Genomic DNA, 18079 nt, shown 5'->3' with positions numbered 1-18079 from the left:
AATAAAGAAATAGTGTATACCTGGTAAAGTAGGCATTGCTTATACATCCAGTGAAATTAGCATACTGAGGACTGATGGGTGAGCCACCGAAGTAGAACTTTTTCTCTGTTGTTGGAATCTGCTCTGCCTTCCCTTTTGTTGGATTCTTGCCCCCAAGTCGGCTTTTGTCTACCACCAGTTCATATCTGCAAAGAAAAGAGTCAGTACACACAGCACGTTTGACTGAATGCTGCTTTTCACCAAACAGGTAGGTTTTCTCATAGGGTCAAATTAAATATCTCAATGGAAAGATAGATTTCTCAGGAGGCCCAGGAAGAAATGGCTAAATATTTGGGTCTGCAAGAGAGGCTCTTCAAATGAATATTTTCTTAGTGGAAAACCGGAGCATGCCTCTGGGAGTTATCCCGTTTCTAGGGGGCCAGTTTCATTGCACAGCACACGGGGTGTCTAATCGTTAGAAACAGTCTAGAGAAACTGTACTGCCATTTACTTTGGATGGGATGTTCCACACAAAGAGACTGGACAGCACCAGTCTTCAAGGAGGTTTATTATCTCAAAACATTTTGTTGTATGAGAAAGAAATTCAGAAATACACACACTTTCACACACACACAAAATAAAATGCTGGCATAAATGTAACATCCTTTACTGTTTAGGCTTAAAATCTAAACACAACCAGTATCTGCTTAAACTCTTCTATGTGCAACAAACCACTTCATTCACCAAGTAGTGTAAGCATGCACTGTCAGTACAGAGATGAAAACTGATCTTTTTATGGACACACCCCCCCATCCCCCTGCCCCAAGAGTCTGCATTTATTAAGCAACTTTATGATAGCTTATTTGGTATCTCTTGAAAGTCAGTAGCATCCTTTTGGAAGAAGGTAATGAGTGTTTCCTTCCATCACTTTTTGGAGCACTAAAAAAGCAACAATGTAGCCTAGCAACCACGGCAGAACTGGCCAGAAGCATACCCTGCAAACAAAGAGCCTGGGGGAAGCACAAGACCAGAGGGGCGGTACCTTGTGGCCGAGATGGAGGTGACCACGAAGTGAGGCAGCCCATCGTGATACTGCTTGTCTGCCGACTTAACCTTGATGCCCTTTACATCCATGACAACAGTGCCGTTGTCCAGTGAAATGGAAAACACGTCCGACTGAAACACAAGCACAGTTGTTTAAGTAGGAGTCTGAGGATAAAAACCAGATGTGTTTTCAAATTCACTTGATAGTATTGCTTAAAGGAACACATGGTGTGCAGAAAGTTTGCCTGTAGGGTAATTTCTGTGAATAGCAACAACTAAACACCTTTGCCCATGTGCTTCTTATAGAAGTAGACATGTTTAGAGCTGGGGAGGGCTCAGCAGGTAAACACGCTTGCCCTGATAACTTGATGACCTAAATTCAGAATCCCAGAATTGATGTAAAACTAGATCCAGTAGCATGCATCTATAATGCAGCACTACTATGGTAAGATAGGACATATAGACAGGAGTATTGCAAGCCAGCCAGCCCATGGAAGTGGTAAAACCAAGAGAGTACCTGTGGCCTCGGAACAAGGGGAAAGGTGAGAATCGATGCCTTTGACTGCTACACATAACATGGATATACTTGTACATATACACACTCTTTCCCTGTCTCTGTGTCTGTCTCTCCTCTCTTTCATATACTTCAATGGAATAAAAGGTACATCCATATTTTAAGCTGAAAGCCTTTGGTGGTTTTGCCATGCAAAGAGATGGTTCAGTCTCAATGACTTTCCTTACCTAAGCATTTCTACCATATCAATGTCATGTGATCCCTCTGAAAGACAGTATTTCAGCCTCCAGGAGGATTTAGCTAGATGAAGAGACTGGAGTTAATTCACTAATATGATTTTTAAAGATGCTTCTCTTTTTTGATATATTAAGACAGGAGAGAACTTTCTGGAAGCAGAAGTTACTTCTTTTCTGAATTTGCTTACTGTGTGTTTTACAACATTGGCAGATAATGATAATGTTTTCCTTTCCTTTCATGCACATCAACTTCTAAGGCCAGCTTAGTCCACAAACCCTGTGAACTGCATATAAACCCAGCCTACTGTTTGTGAAAGAAAATTATCTAATGAGCCAGGGTAATCTGAGCCAAGATTTGGTATAAAATTGTAGCAGGATTTTCTCTGTCCAAATGTGTTAGAGCCGCAGGAGGCCTGTGATTGGACAGGGAAACGGGAGGTGGAGCTAAAGGTTGCAGAGACAGAGAGTGTCTTGAGGGGATAATGGGAAGGCCAAGATGGAGAAGGACATGACCCAGTGTGACTTTAACCAGCCACAGGTAGTTATGATACCATAAGGCTAGAGTATTTGGGATAAAGCTTTTATCATTATCAATTGGTTCTGAAATTATTGTACTGGCATCTTGTAAATTGAGACTTTATTGATATATAAATCTGATTGGTTAATTATAAGCTTTAAGAGTTTTGATTCTACCAGGTAAATGGGTGTTGTGATGGCTGACCTTGGGATGGACAGTCATTGCGTGGCAGTGAGAGGAGCTTTGGAGTTCTGGCACTGCCGGAGAGTTGGTGGGTAGAGACAGTGCAACCACAACGGGTTGAGAGTTGCCAGCACGTGTGCAGGAATGCGCCGGTTCTTTTGATATTTCCCATAACACGAAAGTCCTACAAAATGCTTTTTATAAATTGTCATAGATGCTATTGACTTAAATTACATTGAAAAAAAAAAAAAACTGGGCTAGGAGGAAATAGCCGTTTACAAAGTGCTCGCACAAGCATGAGGACCCCACTTGATCCCTAGAACCCACACAGAAGGCCGGACATGGCTGCACACACCTGTAATCCCAGCACTGGGGAGACAGAAACTGGTAGATTTCTGGGGTTTGCTCGCCACCTTACCGGTGAAAGGCTCCTCAAACACAAAACAAGTCCAAGGCGGATGGCATTTGAGGAAGAATGACACCCAGGTTGCCCTTTGGCCTCAACATGCGCAAGCACACATGTGTACAAGCCCGTGTTTACTCTCCTGATATACACATACAGAAGAAATGAATTTCAAGGAGGTGACAGATTACAGGTTAGTGTAAGAAGCAAAATTTGCTTTCAAAAATCATAGTTTTGACAGAGATCTATTAGCTGAACCTTAGCTTTGCCAGACCTCTACAGATCTTACTCATTTTCATGGGCATGAAGATGGAACCAGGGCTTTATACGTGTTAGACCAGCTCACTTACCAGCTCACTACCAGTGAGGCACATACCCAGCCCTTTTTTTTTGATGCAAGTTTTAGAAAAATATTTATTTATTTAATGTATTTGAGAACACTGTAGCTGTCTTCAGACACACCAGAAGAGGGCATCAGATCCCATTACAGATGGTTGTGAGCCACCTTGTGGTTGCTGGGAATTGAACTCAGGACCTCTGGAAGAGCAGTCAATGCTGAGCCATTTCTTCAGCCCCTTGATGTAAGTTTTATAAGCTCAACTTGAAAATTCTATTGTAAATCCAAAGGGAAAGAAGAATGTAAAGTCTCTCTAATTTATAAATGGAATCACGAGTGTCTTTGTTCTTACGCTCGGAGGTTATAATGCTGCCACTGGTGCTTCTGGCAGGCTGTGGCTATATGTGATTTTCTTCATAAATCAATATTCTAAAATGTTTAAGACAAAAATATACAGGAATAGGAAGATGATCTAGTACATTGAAATATTCCTCTCAAAATGGTAAAACAGGTAATTTGTGAAACATAATGCTAGTCTTCTTTATAAAGACATTAAGTAATAGATCTAGTAGACCAGATAGTGTCTACATTTTGAATCTAGTAGAAATGAGCAAAAATGATATTGTCAAGTGTCTGTGCCAACTGTAATGTGGAAAATATTTGTGATTTCATTCAGCAACAAAATTAGAGGTACTGCTAATACTACTGCAGTTCATTTTGATATTAAAAATAGGAGACAATGTTCTTTCAATTAGAGAAAATGAAGATATAATTTTCCACAGGTAAGTCTACAGACTCCTTGAATTCTGCCCATCAACTCCTGAGGGGCAGGACTAAATTTCAGGCCAAGATATATCTGTGATTGTAATAGTGGCATGAATGTTACAGAGGTAATCACCTGCTTGAGGTTTAAGGCCTGCTCCATAGAAGGAAACACAGGTCTAGTTCTGTCAATCTGACTGACAACCTGTGGTTGGGGAGCTCCAGGCCTCAGGGATGAGCCTACTACTGTCACGTGCTAGACAGACGTAGTACCTAACTACACTCTAACTTCTTATCTCTATACCCAAGATTAGTGCAGTTCTCAGATATCATCAAAGAAGTTTCACTGTGCAATGGATAGCAGTTAACTCAGAATTCATAACTAGTCAAAGCGTGCATAGTAAAGTTCAGTGGAGTGCACAGCCAAAAATGGGACATGGGTTTGTACTTAAAGATACACACACACACACACACACACACACACACACACACACGGACACTGGTTGGGGTCAGAAGGATGTTAGAATGAACTGGGGGAAGTTAGAGGAAAAACCTGTTTGTGTGTATAAGTGTTTGAATATGATCAAATACATTGTATAAAATTCTCAAGAATTAATGGTATTTTAAGTTAAAATATGTATATAACATACTTAGCATTTGATAGCATGTGTACTTGTGAGTCATATTTGAGTCAAAACTTACTTTTATCATGCCTAAAACTTGTTTTTGATAGACAAGACAGCTGCACAGAGTGTCCCCAGAGGAAAGCAAGCACTTACCCCCGAAGCGTAGTAGAATAGTAACCCATTTGGCTGTAATGTTCGGAAATTGAAGCCTCCTTCAAAGCCATCAAAGAAAGATATTTTCTGAATTGAAGCAATAAAACTTTGCCCATTGAAATACGCTCTGCGAGATATCTGTGTGGGGAAAAAAGGTAAACATAGGGTTTTGGTAGTTATGGGACACTTATGTGAGTTTTCATATACAAAGGTCCATGCCTGCTGTGCAAGCAGTTTGTGTTTCAGTTGTTTTTTGCTGGGGTTCAGGTGCATTAGCTTTCCTTCCGTGTTCTGACAGCAGCTGGGTTTCAGCACTCCCATTTCTTACACCCGAGTGACCAGTGGCATCCGAGCAGTCTCTCTGGGCTTTGGATGCCAGGTCCACTGGAAATTGGAGCAGCTGCACAGGAGAGTCCCATAGCCTTCTAGTTTAACGAGTTTTCTTTCTCTTGGCAGCAGAAAGGAGCCCAGAGAAGCAGAAAGGGCTGATCTAGCTATAGAAAGCATCATGTTTACCTGTGAATGGTACTTACCAGAGAGTCCTCTGGGCATCCATAACCAACTCCTAGGGTTTCTGTCTGCTCCAGTAAATTGAAATCTTTCTTTTGGAACTGGAAACCCTTCATGCATCCCCTAAAGTTGATATCTAGGGGAAGGTGTGCTCTTAGAGTCCTGGAATCAGAAATCAGCCCTCATTGGTATTATATATATATTAGAGATCTGTTGACTTATAATCTCAGTAGCTTTCAAACCATTCAGTGTCCCATATATTTTTGACAAGCACATGGCTGTGTCAAACCTTTGTGTGTAGTAGACTGCTCCAAGTCAATTCACTTACTTCTTTATAGTTTTCAAAATCTTTTAACTTCCATTATCAATAACTACTTTTATATCACTCAAATGATATACATGTAAATTTTAGCATTCATTTTTTAAATAGATTCTTGAGACTGAGTTGATATGCTACAGATAGGAAATATTTTACTCTTGGCAATTTCATAGAAATTGGAAAGACACTTATCCCCTTTCATAATAAATACCAAGATAGGATTTGAACTCAGGTTTTCAGACATCTACTAATGGGTTTGTCCTTATTTGTAGCATATTCTAATCAAGGAAAGCTAGAGGCAGGTCCTAGAGAATGTCAGATGGCTGGGTCTCAGAGTCGTTCAGGTCTGTACCAGATGGAGTTCTACAGCTGAAGGGAGAAGTGGACATACATCTCCATCCCTAACCCAGAAGCATCTTCAATTGATAGCTACTTGAAATTGAAAAATTAGTATTCTCCAAGGGAGTCTCACTGAAGAAACAAACCTTTCTCTCCAGCCCTCATCTCTGTCTTTGAGATAGGGTTTCTCTTTATAGTCCTGGCTGACCTGGAACTTGCTCTGTAGACCAGGATGGTCGCACAAACTCAGAGATCAGCCCACCTCTGCCTCTATCTCCCAAGTTCTGGGACTAAAGGTGTGTGTTACTACCACCCAGCCCAAAAAAATCACTCCTTAGGGTAGGCCCATTTCCAGCCGTAATTGACCAACACAACAACATCATAATTTTGTCAGAGCACTGTTTTTTGTTTTTGTTTTTTGCTTTTAAAACCTTACAGGTCCTTTGTGTATATATATATTATGGCTTTCTGGTTTGTGTGGCAACATATTGTCTACACCTATATGTTTCTTGTGCTTTTTCTTTGGTTCTTTTTGATGTTTGGTTGTTTTGTTCCTATTCTAATTTTTTATTTTGGTTTTATCTTATCTTATTTTATTATTATTCCTTAGAAGCCTGTTTGCTTTCTAACAAGAGATAGAAAGGGTGTGGATCTGGATGGGAAGGGAAGAAGGAGGAATTGGGAGGAATAGGGGGAGGAGAAACTCTATAATCAGAATATATTACATGAAAAAAATCTACTTACATTAAAAAGTAAAAGTAAGAAATGTTTTATCCTTCTGATTAGGGATGACATTCTTGTTCAGTGTTCTATTTTTATCTCTGTCATGCTCAGTATCTAGGAGGTGCCCAAGAACATGCTATTTGGTAATGAATGAATGGCAAGTTGCCTTGGACCAAACCACAGTGGGCTGTGTTGTAGATGAACAGCTGTGCTGTGTTCTGTCCTTACAGGTCAGAGCTGGAAGAGTGTGTGAACTCTTCATATGTAAGCAGGCTGACATAGTGGTCAAGGCTCCATGGGACATGGTTGAAGGACTGAAGAGGGTGTTTAGTTCAGAAAAACTCGGGAGAGCCTTCTTTAGAGATGATCATTTGCAACATGGAAAGGATTTGACTCAAGATAAATAAGAACTTTGCAACAATCGAAATCTCATATATCCTTCTGAGGTAACCATTACACAGCACTAACTTCTCTCCGGATGCTTCTGTTACATGAGGGGTGGGCTCCATGTCAGCTCTCACTTGAGTTCAGGATTTTTTTTTCCTTTTTTAAACATTGAGGCCTGACTTCAGAAGAGTAATAATTTTAGGAAAGCAATGGCTTTATGTAAAAGCTCTCTAGGTTATTCTAAAGAGAGCCACCACACAGCATTACCTCAACATTGCTTTTAAGTTTTTAGAATCACTGTTTGTACGCATTTATTAATTCTGAGATTTATTTTACTTTTATTCGTATGGGTATTTTGCCTGTGTATATATGTCTGTGCATCATATGCACGCAGTGGTCATGGAGGTCAGAAAAGAGCACTGGATCACCCTGGAATTGGAGTTATAGATGGTTGTTAGCTGCTACGTGGGAGCTGGGAATCAAACCCAGGACCTCTGCAAGAGCAGCCTGTGATCTCAACCACTGAGCCTTCTCTCCAGCTCTGTCTCTATGAAACTGATGTACAGTAAGAGCTGAATTTTTGAATTCACTAGAACAATGCACACAAACCATGACCTCTTGCACACCCTCAAAAGTGTGCATACTCTCAGATCCTATTGAAGAGTTTGAAATAACTTCAAAGACAAACATAAAGCATACACAGTTTCATCTTTGCACAATACACTCTGTTCTACTCTTCCGCTCCTTGAGAAATAATGTAGCATACTATGTTCTAAAAGCAGTGCTAAAGTAGTTAAGTACATAAATTACTCGGTGAGATGCTAATTTAAGAACGTCGTAATGCTGGCTGTAGAGGTTCACAGATATGTTTGTTCTATACCTGTGCAGTAAATGTATCAAGCAAGACTTCTAGGTATTGAATACTTATTAGTATATTATTAGCAGTATAAAGCTATGTATTAAAAAAGCTTTACCTGGACTGTAAGACTTCTTGGGGCGCTCCTCCAATGTAGATGTCTGTGAAAGGCATCTTCTTCTTCTCATTGTCTGTGCTCTTAACGTGTCGTCTGTCCACCACCAAAATCATTTTCTTCTCATTGTGATAAATGATTGAGATCTGAGAGAAATAATGGAAGTCTGCATAACAATTGATTCTTTGATTGTTTATAGAAAAACGTAATGTATGTTAACTATCCTGGTTATAACCACCTGTGTTCTTCTTTGTTCACAAGATAGGGAATAGAGTTTCCTTTCTTACTCTCAGGGATGACAACCATGGTTTTTATGTAATGTAAACGCACAGCTTACATTTCCTGGGGGAGACCTTTTCCTGGACACAGCTTACATTTCTTGGGGGAGACCTCTTCCTGGGCACAGCTTACATTTCCTGGGGGAGACCCCTTCCTGGGCACAGCTTGCATTTCCTGGGGGAGACCCCCCTTTCTGGGAAAGGATACTTCCTACATTCTTAGGCTACAGTTTTCTATAGTCCTGTTTCTTGTTTTTTGCTTTTTCTTTTTAAATTTTCTTCTGCCTCTTCTGAGGGGAACTTATAAGTATCTGTCTTTAAAAAAACTTGATTCAGGTAACTTTGAATACAAAATTGCACGCATTTAAACAGATTATATAATTTGTTAAGTTTGGACATACAAAAGCATTCGCTATATCACTAGCCCAATCAAGTCAACAATATCTATCTAATATTTCTTAAAGTTTCATTATTTCATTGCACTCACTTGTGCTCTCTCTCTCTCTCTCTCTCTCTCTCTCTCTCTCTCTCTCTCTCTCTGTCTTGTGGTTTCCTATGACTATACCTACACAAGGGTTTAAAATAGAAAGCCTGACACTTGCTAGGACAGTGCTCCGCCATTGAGCTACAAATTATTGGTATTTGTAATGGCACTATGTTATTTAATATCAAAAATTTACTCCTTTGCCACAATGAAAACTTTCTGTACACCGGACAACTCATTTTCCATTCCTTCCAGCATTGGGCAACACAATTAAATGCTTTATGCTTAAGCAAGTCCTTTCTGGATTATAGAGTGAGTGCTACCAAGGTGTCAGTTTTCAGAAACATTTCTATGTTATTTTGAATATGAGATTTGCATAAATAAATATCGACTTGCTATTTAAAAGACAGTGACTAATTCTAATGAATTTGCAAAAATGCTAGTCAGACAAACAACTAAGTTCTTCCTTTATTGAAATCCACCCTTACAAAGCCTCTGGACATTGGAAAGGGAACTACAGCTGGCTAGCCGCTGCATTTGGACTCAGTTTAAAAGCTATTACTTCTTAGATATGGTTTATTAATTATACAGAGTAGTTGTTAGTGTGGATGAAAGATACTTTTGAGATCTTCATGAGAAAAATCATTTGCATTTCTGTATTCTAGAGAAAAAAGTTCAAGAGAAAATTCTGTATTTTCTCACATAACTTTCTTATATTAATGAGGCTCTAAGTACAAGATCTTTGTAATTTTCAGCATATATACAGTATTTTCATAGGTCTTCTATTGTAATCAAGACATTTAATATTAGCAAGAGACTTTTGGTCTATGAGTCCCTTTTAATGAGAAGAGACCTTTCAGTGACTCCTTAGATAGCAATGCCAACATGTGTTTTCCTTGGGTGGAGTAGATGAGGGTGCATAGTTGCTTTTCGATGTGAATGTATTTAGTTTACTATCCCACTATTGCATTTGGTCACCTGATCATATACATAGATCTAAGTGTCAAAACCCAAACCCACCCAAAGTACAGTGACTGTACCTCATGATATTTCGCATCATTAATCTGGGCTTTTTTCAATGTGTCTTCAAGATGCACAGGGCCATTGCTGAATCCAAAGTCATAGAACACATGTAGGTAGCCATTGCGCATTTCGAGGCTGAAAAACATACTCTGCAGAGAAAAAGAAACGAAGATGGGAACACCACTGATGTGAATGGAGAAGCAGATTTAGCTGAATTAGAGAACTATTATAGTTCTTTATTAATGAAATTCTTGGGAGATTATAAAGTAGTCTCAGGAAAGTCTTATTAAAGTAAAAGTAAAAAGTTCTATTAAAGTAAAAAACTTCACTAAAAACCTGAAATAGCCAGATCATGATGGTGACACCTTCAACCTCAGCACTCAGGGGGCAGGGGCAGATGGATCTCTGTGAGGTCGAGGGCAGCCTGGTCTACAGAGTGAGTTACAGGACAGCCAGGACTACACAGAGAAACCCTGTCTTGGGAAAGTCTTATTAAAGTAAAATCAGTACTTATTTCTTACATATCAATAAAAGCATTAATATTTTTATAGCATTTAAAATACCTATCTTCTTTTGTTTTTATGTTACCCTACAAACCACTGTACAGAGTACTGAGTCTACGTTATTGACCTTCAATTCTTCAAGACAAAATAGAGTATTCCACGCTTTTTCAACTGCCTTGTTGTTAAACAACTTTTCAAAGTACCAGAGATGCCACTATATTCACTTAGAGATGAAAATTGGCAATAATGAAAAGTTATTTCAAGATAGGCTAAACCGTTTCTCCAATATGCCAACAAATATGGATCTAGGATAAAGAAGACCATCTATGTACTATTTTGAGCCACTGGATTTACATAAATGAAAATGGAATTGGAACACAGTTGGGCCAGATGATGTTAAAGAGCAGAAATAATCTGGCAGTAGTCAAGTCACTTGCTGGTGTACTTTTTCATTCCAGAACATGGTTCATAGATACAGGAATTAAGTGGATTTGAAAAATAAAGTATCCTGGGAAAGTCTTCATTTCACAGAAGTGTGGATATCCTGAAAGGGTTTGCATATCCCTTGGCATAGGAAACAGACCCTGGGCTTGGGGAAAATGTTTTAACTTTTATTTGTGTCCATCAAAAAAAATCTGAAGTAGCCAGGTGGTGGTGGCACACACCTTTATTCCCAGGCTGACGCAGGCACATTTCTGAGTTCAAGACCAGTCTGGTCTACAGAGTGAGTTCTAGGTCAGCCAGGGCTACATAGAGAGGAATGCTGTGTTGAGGGGCCGGGGTGGGGTGGGGGGCGGGTGGGTGGACATGACCTCCCCTACCAAAAAATCTGAAATGTAGAAAGAAAATGATCTTTGATATAGAGTATTGACTCTGGGCCTTCATTTCCAGACTTTCATAGATTTCACACAGTTGGTGAGACTTCCTGAATAGAGTTCCACATTTGAAGGGCTCGGGTGCACTCTTTAGGCCTATGCATTGGAGGTTATTGGAGATATGACGGTCATCTTGTACTGAGGCATGGAGTGATATGGAAGTGTTCTAGGACAGGTAGGTGTGTGCTGGCTACGTCCTGTGAAGTTTTGAAATGAGTTATTTTAAACTGTCGAAGTTTATTTGTGCTGACAAATGTCTTTCAGGAGCATGGGACCTAGCTGTTTCAGGAAACACATCACCTCACGACAAAAGGCATTACACCCGTGGATGAGAAAGCAGCATTCGCTCTATGCCCCTTCCCACTCTTCCCCCTCACTACCCATCAGGAAGTTTTGGTGTAGAAAAACGACTATTTGAAAATATTTTGGGGACATTTTTCTATTGTTAAGTGATTTTGGCAATGAAAACAATGTAAATGTTCTATCTTTCAAACCTCTTTTTTTTTTTTTTAAGACTAATTTATTTATTATATGTAAGTACACTGTGTACACTGTGTCTTCAGACACCCAAGAAGAGGGCATCAGATCTCATTACTGATGGTTGTGAGCCACCATTTGGTTGCTGGAATTTGAACTCTGAACCTTTGGAAGAGCCTCTGAGCCATCTCTCCAGCCCCTCCCAAAGCCTCTTATCTTGGAGCTATTGGTTCTAGGGAAGGCAGAGGAGGGAGGAGAGAGCGGTTATCAGGGTGGACAAGGACAACCGAGCTCTGATTTGTGCATGCGAGGAGATAGCACAGTACAATCCCATTAGTTGGTACAATTAGTGATTTTTGGAAACCTCCTTCATCTGCACTATTTTTCCAGCCATGAAATACATATTCATTTTTACTGTCACCATAGGAAGTCCTAGCACAATTAAACAGTGGTGTCAACCTTGTGAGCAGATCTTGTGAAAGTCTTCAATCTCTGGTCACAATATTAAGTCACATCTATACTTCCAATTTTTTGTGTGTGAGAAAAGATTGCTAATCTTTCAAAGAAGATGTGTAGTGGCTTGGAGAAATTTTATTAAAGTTTACAAGATAATATAGTATCTAATTTGCTCTAAAGAACTGACTTCAGGAGAGAAAATGGACCAGCCAAATAGCAAAGGTTACCTGGGCCAGGTGGAGCATGAAATTGAAAAAAAAGTATATGATTTAGTAGGCACAGCTAATAATACATGTCATATATATATATATATATATATATATATATATATATATATCACAAAAATATATATTAATTTGGGGAAAGAATTCTATGTAGTTTTGATAGCCAATAAAATAGTTGAAATTTGATTTAGGATGTCATTCTTGAATCACTATACCTTAAAGAGTTGAAAAAAATTCCAGAACACATAGAATATTTTATTAAACCATTCTCACTAATATTGTTATTATTAATAATAAGATATTTTTAGCAAATTCAAAAGTGTCTACATTATTATTAAATGAGGATTAATATCATTTTGTTTAAAATATTTAAAAATATTTATATTTATATTTCTAATTAATATAATTTATTGTTTTTATAATGACTTTTGAATGTTTCATGACATATTTATGTCTGTATTTGCCAAATGTATATTACTTATGAGGAGAAACATCTTAATATATAGTAGATCTTGGTGGTGAGTTTTTTCAAAGTTTTTTATTTATAAAAGGGAATATTAATGTATATTATATATTTAATAATAACTTTATGATATATATTAATGTTGAAGTATGAACAAGTATTGCTTTTACTTAATCCTGTCATAATTTTCTTGGAGAAAAATAAATCCAATTTTGCTTTCTAAACTAGGTATTCATAGGGCACCCTTACCCTGGGGGTGGGTTGGGGCCTTTCCTGGGAAAAGGGACGTAGAGAGTAAAGGAAGCTCAGGGGAATAGATAGGCTTTTCTGTTACTTACTCCATTGACCATCAGGAGCACGAGGCCATTGTCAGCTGGCGTTCGAATTTCTATGTCAAAGCGAGTCACCTGACCAAATTTCCCTCTCCTCGTGATGTCCCTCACCACTGCATAGCTGGAGCCATCGAAGAAGTAGCTGGCAGCCCGACTCTGAGTGAAAGCCAGCTTATCCCTAGGACAGAACACAGGGTCACAAGAACGCTACAGGTTTGGCCATGCTTTCCGAGTGAGACTCTGGAACCCATTTTCAGAACATCTTCTCATGTCCCCATGGCATGCAAGCGAAGAAAGAAGCGTACAAATAAAATAAGTGGTCTGTTTTAAATGAGTTTCTCTTTCACTCTACATACTAGGATGGTCGAAGTCTTCTGGAAACCTCTGGTCTTAGAATCTTAAATTAGGTATACATAATATACACACATAGGTGTGTGTGTGTGTGTGTGTGTGTGTGTGTGTGTGTGTATATATATATAATTTATCTTCAATATATATGTATGTATTTAATACTGTGCTTGTTCATCTATGGCAGATGAAAGGGGAAACATGTACTGCAGGCCTGGCATTTACACAACTTTACACATACTTTTCCCAAAGAAGAGTTCAAGAACCTGTGCATTGACTCACACTTGGCCTGTCCACTGCCCATGCCTGCCTGTCAAAGGCTCTGAGCTCCTAACTGCCACTCACCTGGCACAGGGCACTGACTTCGATGGATCCATATTATAGATGTGCTTGAAGTTGTACAGGCTGATCACATCATTATTCAGAGTGGCCAGCTCCAGGCAGCCTGAGTAGCTGGGCAGGTTTAAGCTGGCAGGGAGCTGAACGACAGGGAAATAAAATCAATTAGCCCATGGTCATGTTTCATGGAGAAGCTGCAGACAGAGAATGAAGCTGTCAGTGGATCAGAGGGGGCCCACCCCGGTCCCTCTGACATGAACATCTCTTTACACTGGAGTTTGCATCAGTATGACAGATGACTTAGATAAGCAGTTTCCCATGTCTTAGTGGAGAACTGGTATTTATTGAGTATGGACTATGTATACATATCCTTAACAACAAGTTCACAATGAAACCAGCTCTCATTCCTATTCTGTGAGATCTCATAGAGACAGAATAATTCTCAAGAGAGGGTCAACAATGTGCTCATGACTGTTAGCAGCAATCCTCGAGTGGAAAGCCTGAGACTGGCTTCTCATCTTCTTGGGCCTTTCCTTTACTCACTCTTTGTCAGGTCTCATATTCTCCCCAGGTCTTACCTTTTCTCATCTTATATGTTTTATACTGTGCCTATATATTTCAGGTAACAGAATTTTATACAGTGCTGAAATCTAGGTCCTAGCCAGTACAAACATTCTTATAATAGATAATACTAATTCTTTCCTGGAATAATGTTTATCACCTTTACAGTATCAAAATGACATTAGTTAATCTTTAAGCATTAGCTGTAACTTGCAAACAACTGACATTGAAAATATGGGAAGCAGGGACCAGACTGGGATACCAAACTTATAAACAGACTCTGATGCAGAATTCTACCACATACTGAACTGAGCTCTTATTGTGATATCCAACTCTCCCACCTTCATTCATTTTGAGGTTATGGATTTATAAAAAAAAAAAAAAAAAAAACACTGTAGGTCTTCACTGAACCAGATGCAGCTCTATAGCTTACCTTGAAGTTTGAAGGCACCCCACCAACGTAAAACACAGTGTCCTCAGGGGTCAGATCCAGCAAGGAGTCGTCTCCTGCAAACTCCCCCTTCTTAATAAACTTTTCTTCTGCAGTGCTACTGAGACTGGGGACTGTCAAGAACACCTTTCCGTGTTTCCCTACCCTAGTGAGAGAAAGGCTTGCTTCAGCTTGGACAGTTTGCAGAAAATACTTTTATTGTGTCAAAATGTTAATGTCACTTCATCAAAAACAACCCAGGTTATTCGATTGTATCATATTGTCATGGACATACAGAAATATTAATTATGGAAGAAAAGTAGAAAAGCAGACATCTTACTTTTAAATTTTAACTTATGGCAAGGTAAAATGATCTGTGGTAATCAGGTTGCTATTTAGAAAGGACCTTTCTATTTTCTAGTATTATTTTTCTTTTATCTCACTCAGGTGTTTGGGAAGGAATATGGGAATAGGAAAGAAAAGGAGTAAGATGGAAAAGAAAAAGTTCTTATGGCATCCACAAGAAGAGTGTGCATGTGTGTGTGTGTGTGTGTGTGTGTGTGTGCGCGCGTGTGTGCGTTCACAAAGCCATTTGCTGTTAGATTCCCCTTACCTCTCAATCTTGACAATACTAAAGTAAGCGGGCCAGGAGCTCACAGGCTTGGAATCCAGGAGAATCTCCACATCCTTCATCCCCAAATTGTAAACGTATACCAGGTTATCATTTTTGATTGCCAGACCCATGTATTCTTTTTTGGCCTGAAATGTTAAGAAGTCACTTAAATGAAATCAATGAATATAATGCACACAAATGTTTTTTGTTATTTGTTTTTATTTCTGTAAAGTACAATCATAGGTCCTAAGAGCTGCTGTATACAGTCAACTTCCCGCCCAAATTACCACTTCGAGGTGCTGCTAGACTGGCATCTGCTCGCCATCTCTGCCCTCCCTGGGTCTGCACTGGGGTGTGCGTCCCTGTGCTATCTATCTATAAGTGTTTGCTGCACTGGTGGAGGGTGAGGAGAGGGGGAAACTACTGAAGGCTCACGGGAATGGCAGTACTGATGGTTGCCAGGGGTGTGCCAGTATTGCCAGGGATACAGAGGCATCACGTACCTTGACAAAAACCAGTCCCTATGCATCTTTAAGCAGGATTTGGCACTGACAAACAAAGACTACAGTTATTTCAAAGGCCTTCAAATGCTTTGTTCAGATTCATTCATATAAGTAATTCATGCTGGTAGAAAGCAATGCCAGAAATATGTCCCAGCCTCCAGAATCTCTTGCCCTTCAACAACAGCTTGAGTCCTGCCATTAAAGTGATCTCTAGCCTTTACTATCGGGGTGGGAATTTGTTTGCTTTTCTCAACAGTTTTGTTCAAGGCAGGGGGGCAACACTATCTCCTTCAGATCCCCACACTATGCTCTTACGTTTTTGCTTCCGAGGTAGAGGACGAACTGGTCTGCTACCCAGGCCCCAGTGGGCTCTGCTGGCTTTGGAGGAGGCTTCATGTACAAGCTGATGGACGTGAAGGCCTTCAGGTCATCCACACTGACTTTGGGGTGCACTTCGACAGCTGACTGGCCATCAAACATCATGGAGACTTGGATCTGGAAATACACAGTTGTCCACTGAGAGTTCTCTGAAGAAGAGGGCAGAATGCTCTCCTTCAGTTTTGGGAGGAAGCCCTACTTGCTCTACCCCTTTACTTACTTCTATAGTCGCAGAGAAAATATTTAGGGCAGATTACAAGACAATAGGTTAAAATGGGCTAAGAGAGCACAAGAACAAACAGTGACCAAGGACAAGGGTGGACACAACTCCCACAGGGAGCTATACATTTAGGCTGGTGAGCTAAACAAGAGGAAGGAACACTTGACTGGTCTTGACACTGACAATTTACAATGACTCTACAATGCATAGAAGAATTAATCGTTTGGGAGAAGATTAACTCATCTACGGTACTAAAGCTGCTGGAACTTTCTCCCCAAGGTCGTAATAAGAGCATTATAGAATAAAGCCGTGAACAATATCCCCATCCACACCTGCACAGTCAGAGTCCTGGTACAGCCTCTGACTTTCACACATGCCATTTCACTTAATAACTAGGCAGTCCTACGTTACCCACTCAGTATTCTTCTGTAAAATGACATAATAAACAGGCGGTGAGAAATAAGACGGTAGCTGCAAAGCACCTTCCAGCTCCTGGCTCTTGCCTTGTAAAAGTTATAATAAGAAGTTCCTTAAGCCATTTCCTATGATGTTTCTCAGAAAGGCAAAACACTATTTCAGCACAGGTCTTAGAGGCCCAAGACGACACCAAGAACTGATTTGACTTGTGAAGGATTTTTAGGGCGTTTGACAACATGTATACCCACACTGTCTGTGCAAACATTTCTGAATAATTAGGTGTATTTACATCAGCTAAAATTGACTGGGCTGATATGGATAGTCAGCTAGCTTGAGATTTCACTTCCCAGTGCTTGGGGCACAGCTGTCTGCTGCTGTCTGTTGAGTAGAGATCAATACATCCCAACAATCAATCAAGCAGTGCGTGGGACTGAAGCCTACCTATAGAACTGAGAGTCTGAGAGGGCTGCATGAAAAAGCACCTCCCTCTGGAGCTGAGTAAGTGCCCAGTGTCTATGCAGTCTTTAGAAAATGACTTTTTTTTGCGATCAAGACTCCGATGTTATAACTCAATATAAATTATATTGAACACTATCATCAAGAAAACACTAACAAAATCTCTGTTTTTAAGATGTATCTTTTTTTCTCTTTTAGACAGCTTCACTGCATTGTCCTAGAAACTTCTTTTGCATTCAGGATGGCTTTAAACCCACAATCCTCTGTCTCAAACCCCCAAGTTCTGGGATTACGGCATGAGCCACCACTCAGTTTAAAATGTCATTTCTTGATGTATTTTTAAGATACTGTGTCATGAAAAATTCACAGAGCTATCCAAATAAGATAACTCATAATGCAGGAGCCTTTATTACATAGTTCTTGAAAGTCATATGTAATTACCAAGACTAATCCACAGCACTATACAACAACTGATTTCTTGTTCTTGTTTCTACGAGTCCTTGGGTGTATGTTTGGTGTAGTATAATTGTCTTCTTGTTCTTGTTCTTCTTGTTCTTGTTCTTGTTCCTCTCCTCCTCCTCCTCTTCCTCCTCCTTTTCTTCCTTCTCCTCCTCTTTCTCCTCCTCCTCTTCCTCTCCTCCTCTTTCTCCTCCTCCTCTTCCTCTCCTCCTCCTCCTCCTCCTCCTCCTCCTCCTC

At 39.8% G+C, this 18079-nt stretch overlaps 1 protein-coding gene across 1 annotated transcript in view; it reads right to left on the bottom strand.

The window, feature by feature from the left end:
* Positions 1–18079, bottom strand: part of Lama4 (laminin subunit alpha 4) — a 145339-nt gene that overhangs the window by 20922 nt on the left and 106338 nt on the right. The window contains exons 19-29 of the mRNA XM_021204290.2: positions 16228–16407; positions 15410–15555; positions 14800–14962; positions 13812–13945; positions 13125–13296; positions 9806–9937; positions 8007–8149; positions 5288–5426; positions 4755–4892; positions 1022–1155; positions 21–185 (exon numbers count right to left, since the gene is read on the bottom strand). Coding sequence (XP_021059949.1) covers positions 21–185; positions 1022–1155; positions 4755–4892; positions 5288–5426; positions 8007–8149; positions 9806–9937; positions 13125–13296; positions 13812–13945; positions 14800–14962; positions 15410–15555; positions 16228–16407 — 1646 coding nt within the window. The remainder of the gene's footprint in view (positions 1–20; positions 186–1021; positions 1156–4754; positions 4893–5287; positions 5427–8006; positions 8150–9805; positions 9938–13124; positions 13297–13811; positions 13946–14799; positions 14963–15409; positions 15556–16227; positions 16408–18079) is intronic.

This window comes from Mus pahari, chromosome 9 (genome assembly GCF_900095145.1).
Source record: "Mus pahari chromosome 9, PAHARI_EIJ_v1.1, whole genome shotgun sequence".
NCBI classification, from domain to species: Eukaryota; Metazoa; Chordata; class Mammalia; order Rodentia; family Muridae; genus Mus; species Mus pahari.
This window is presented reverse-complemented; position numbering and strand designations above follow the sequence as displayed.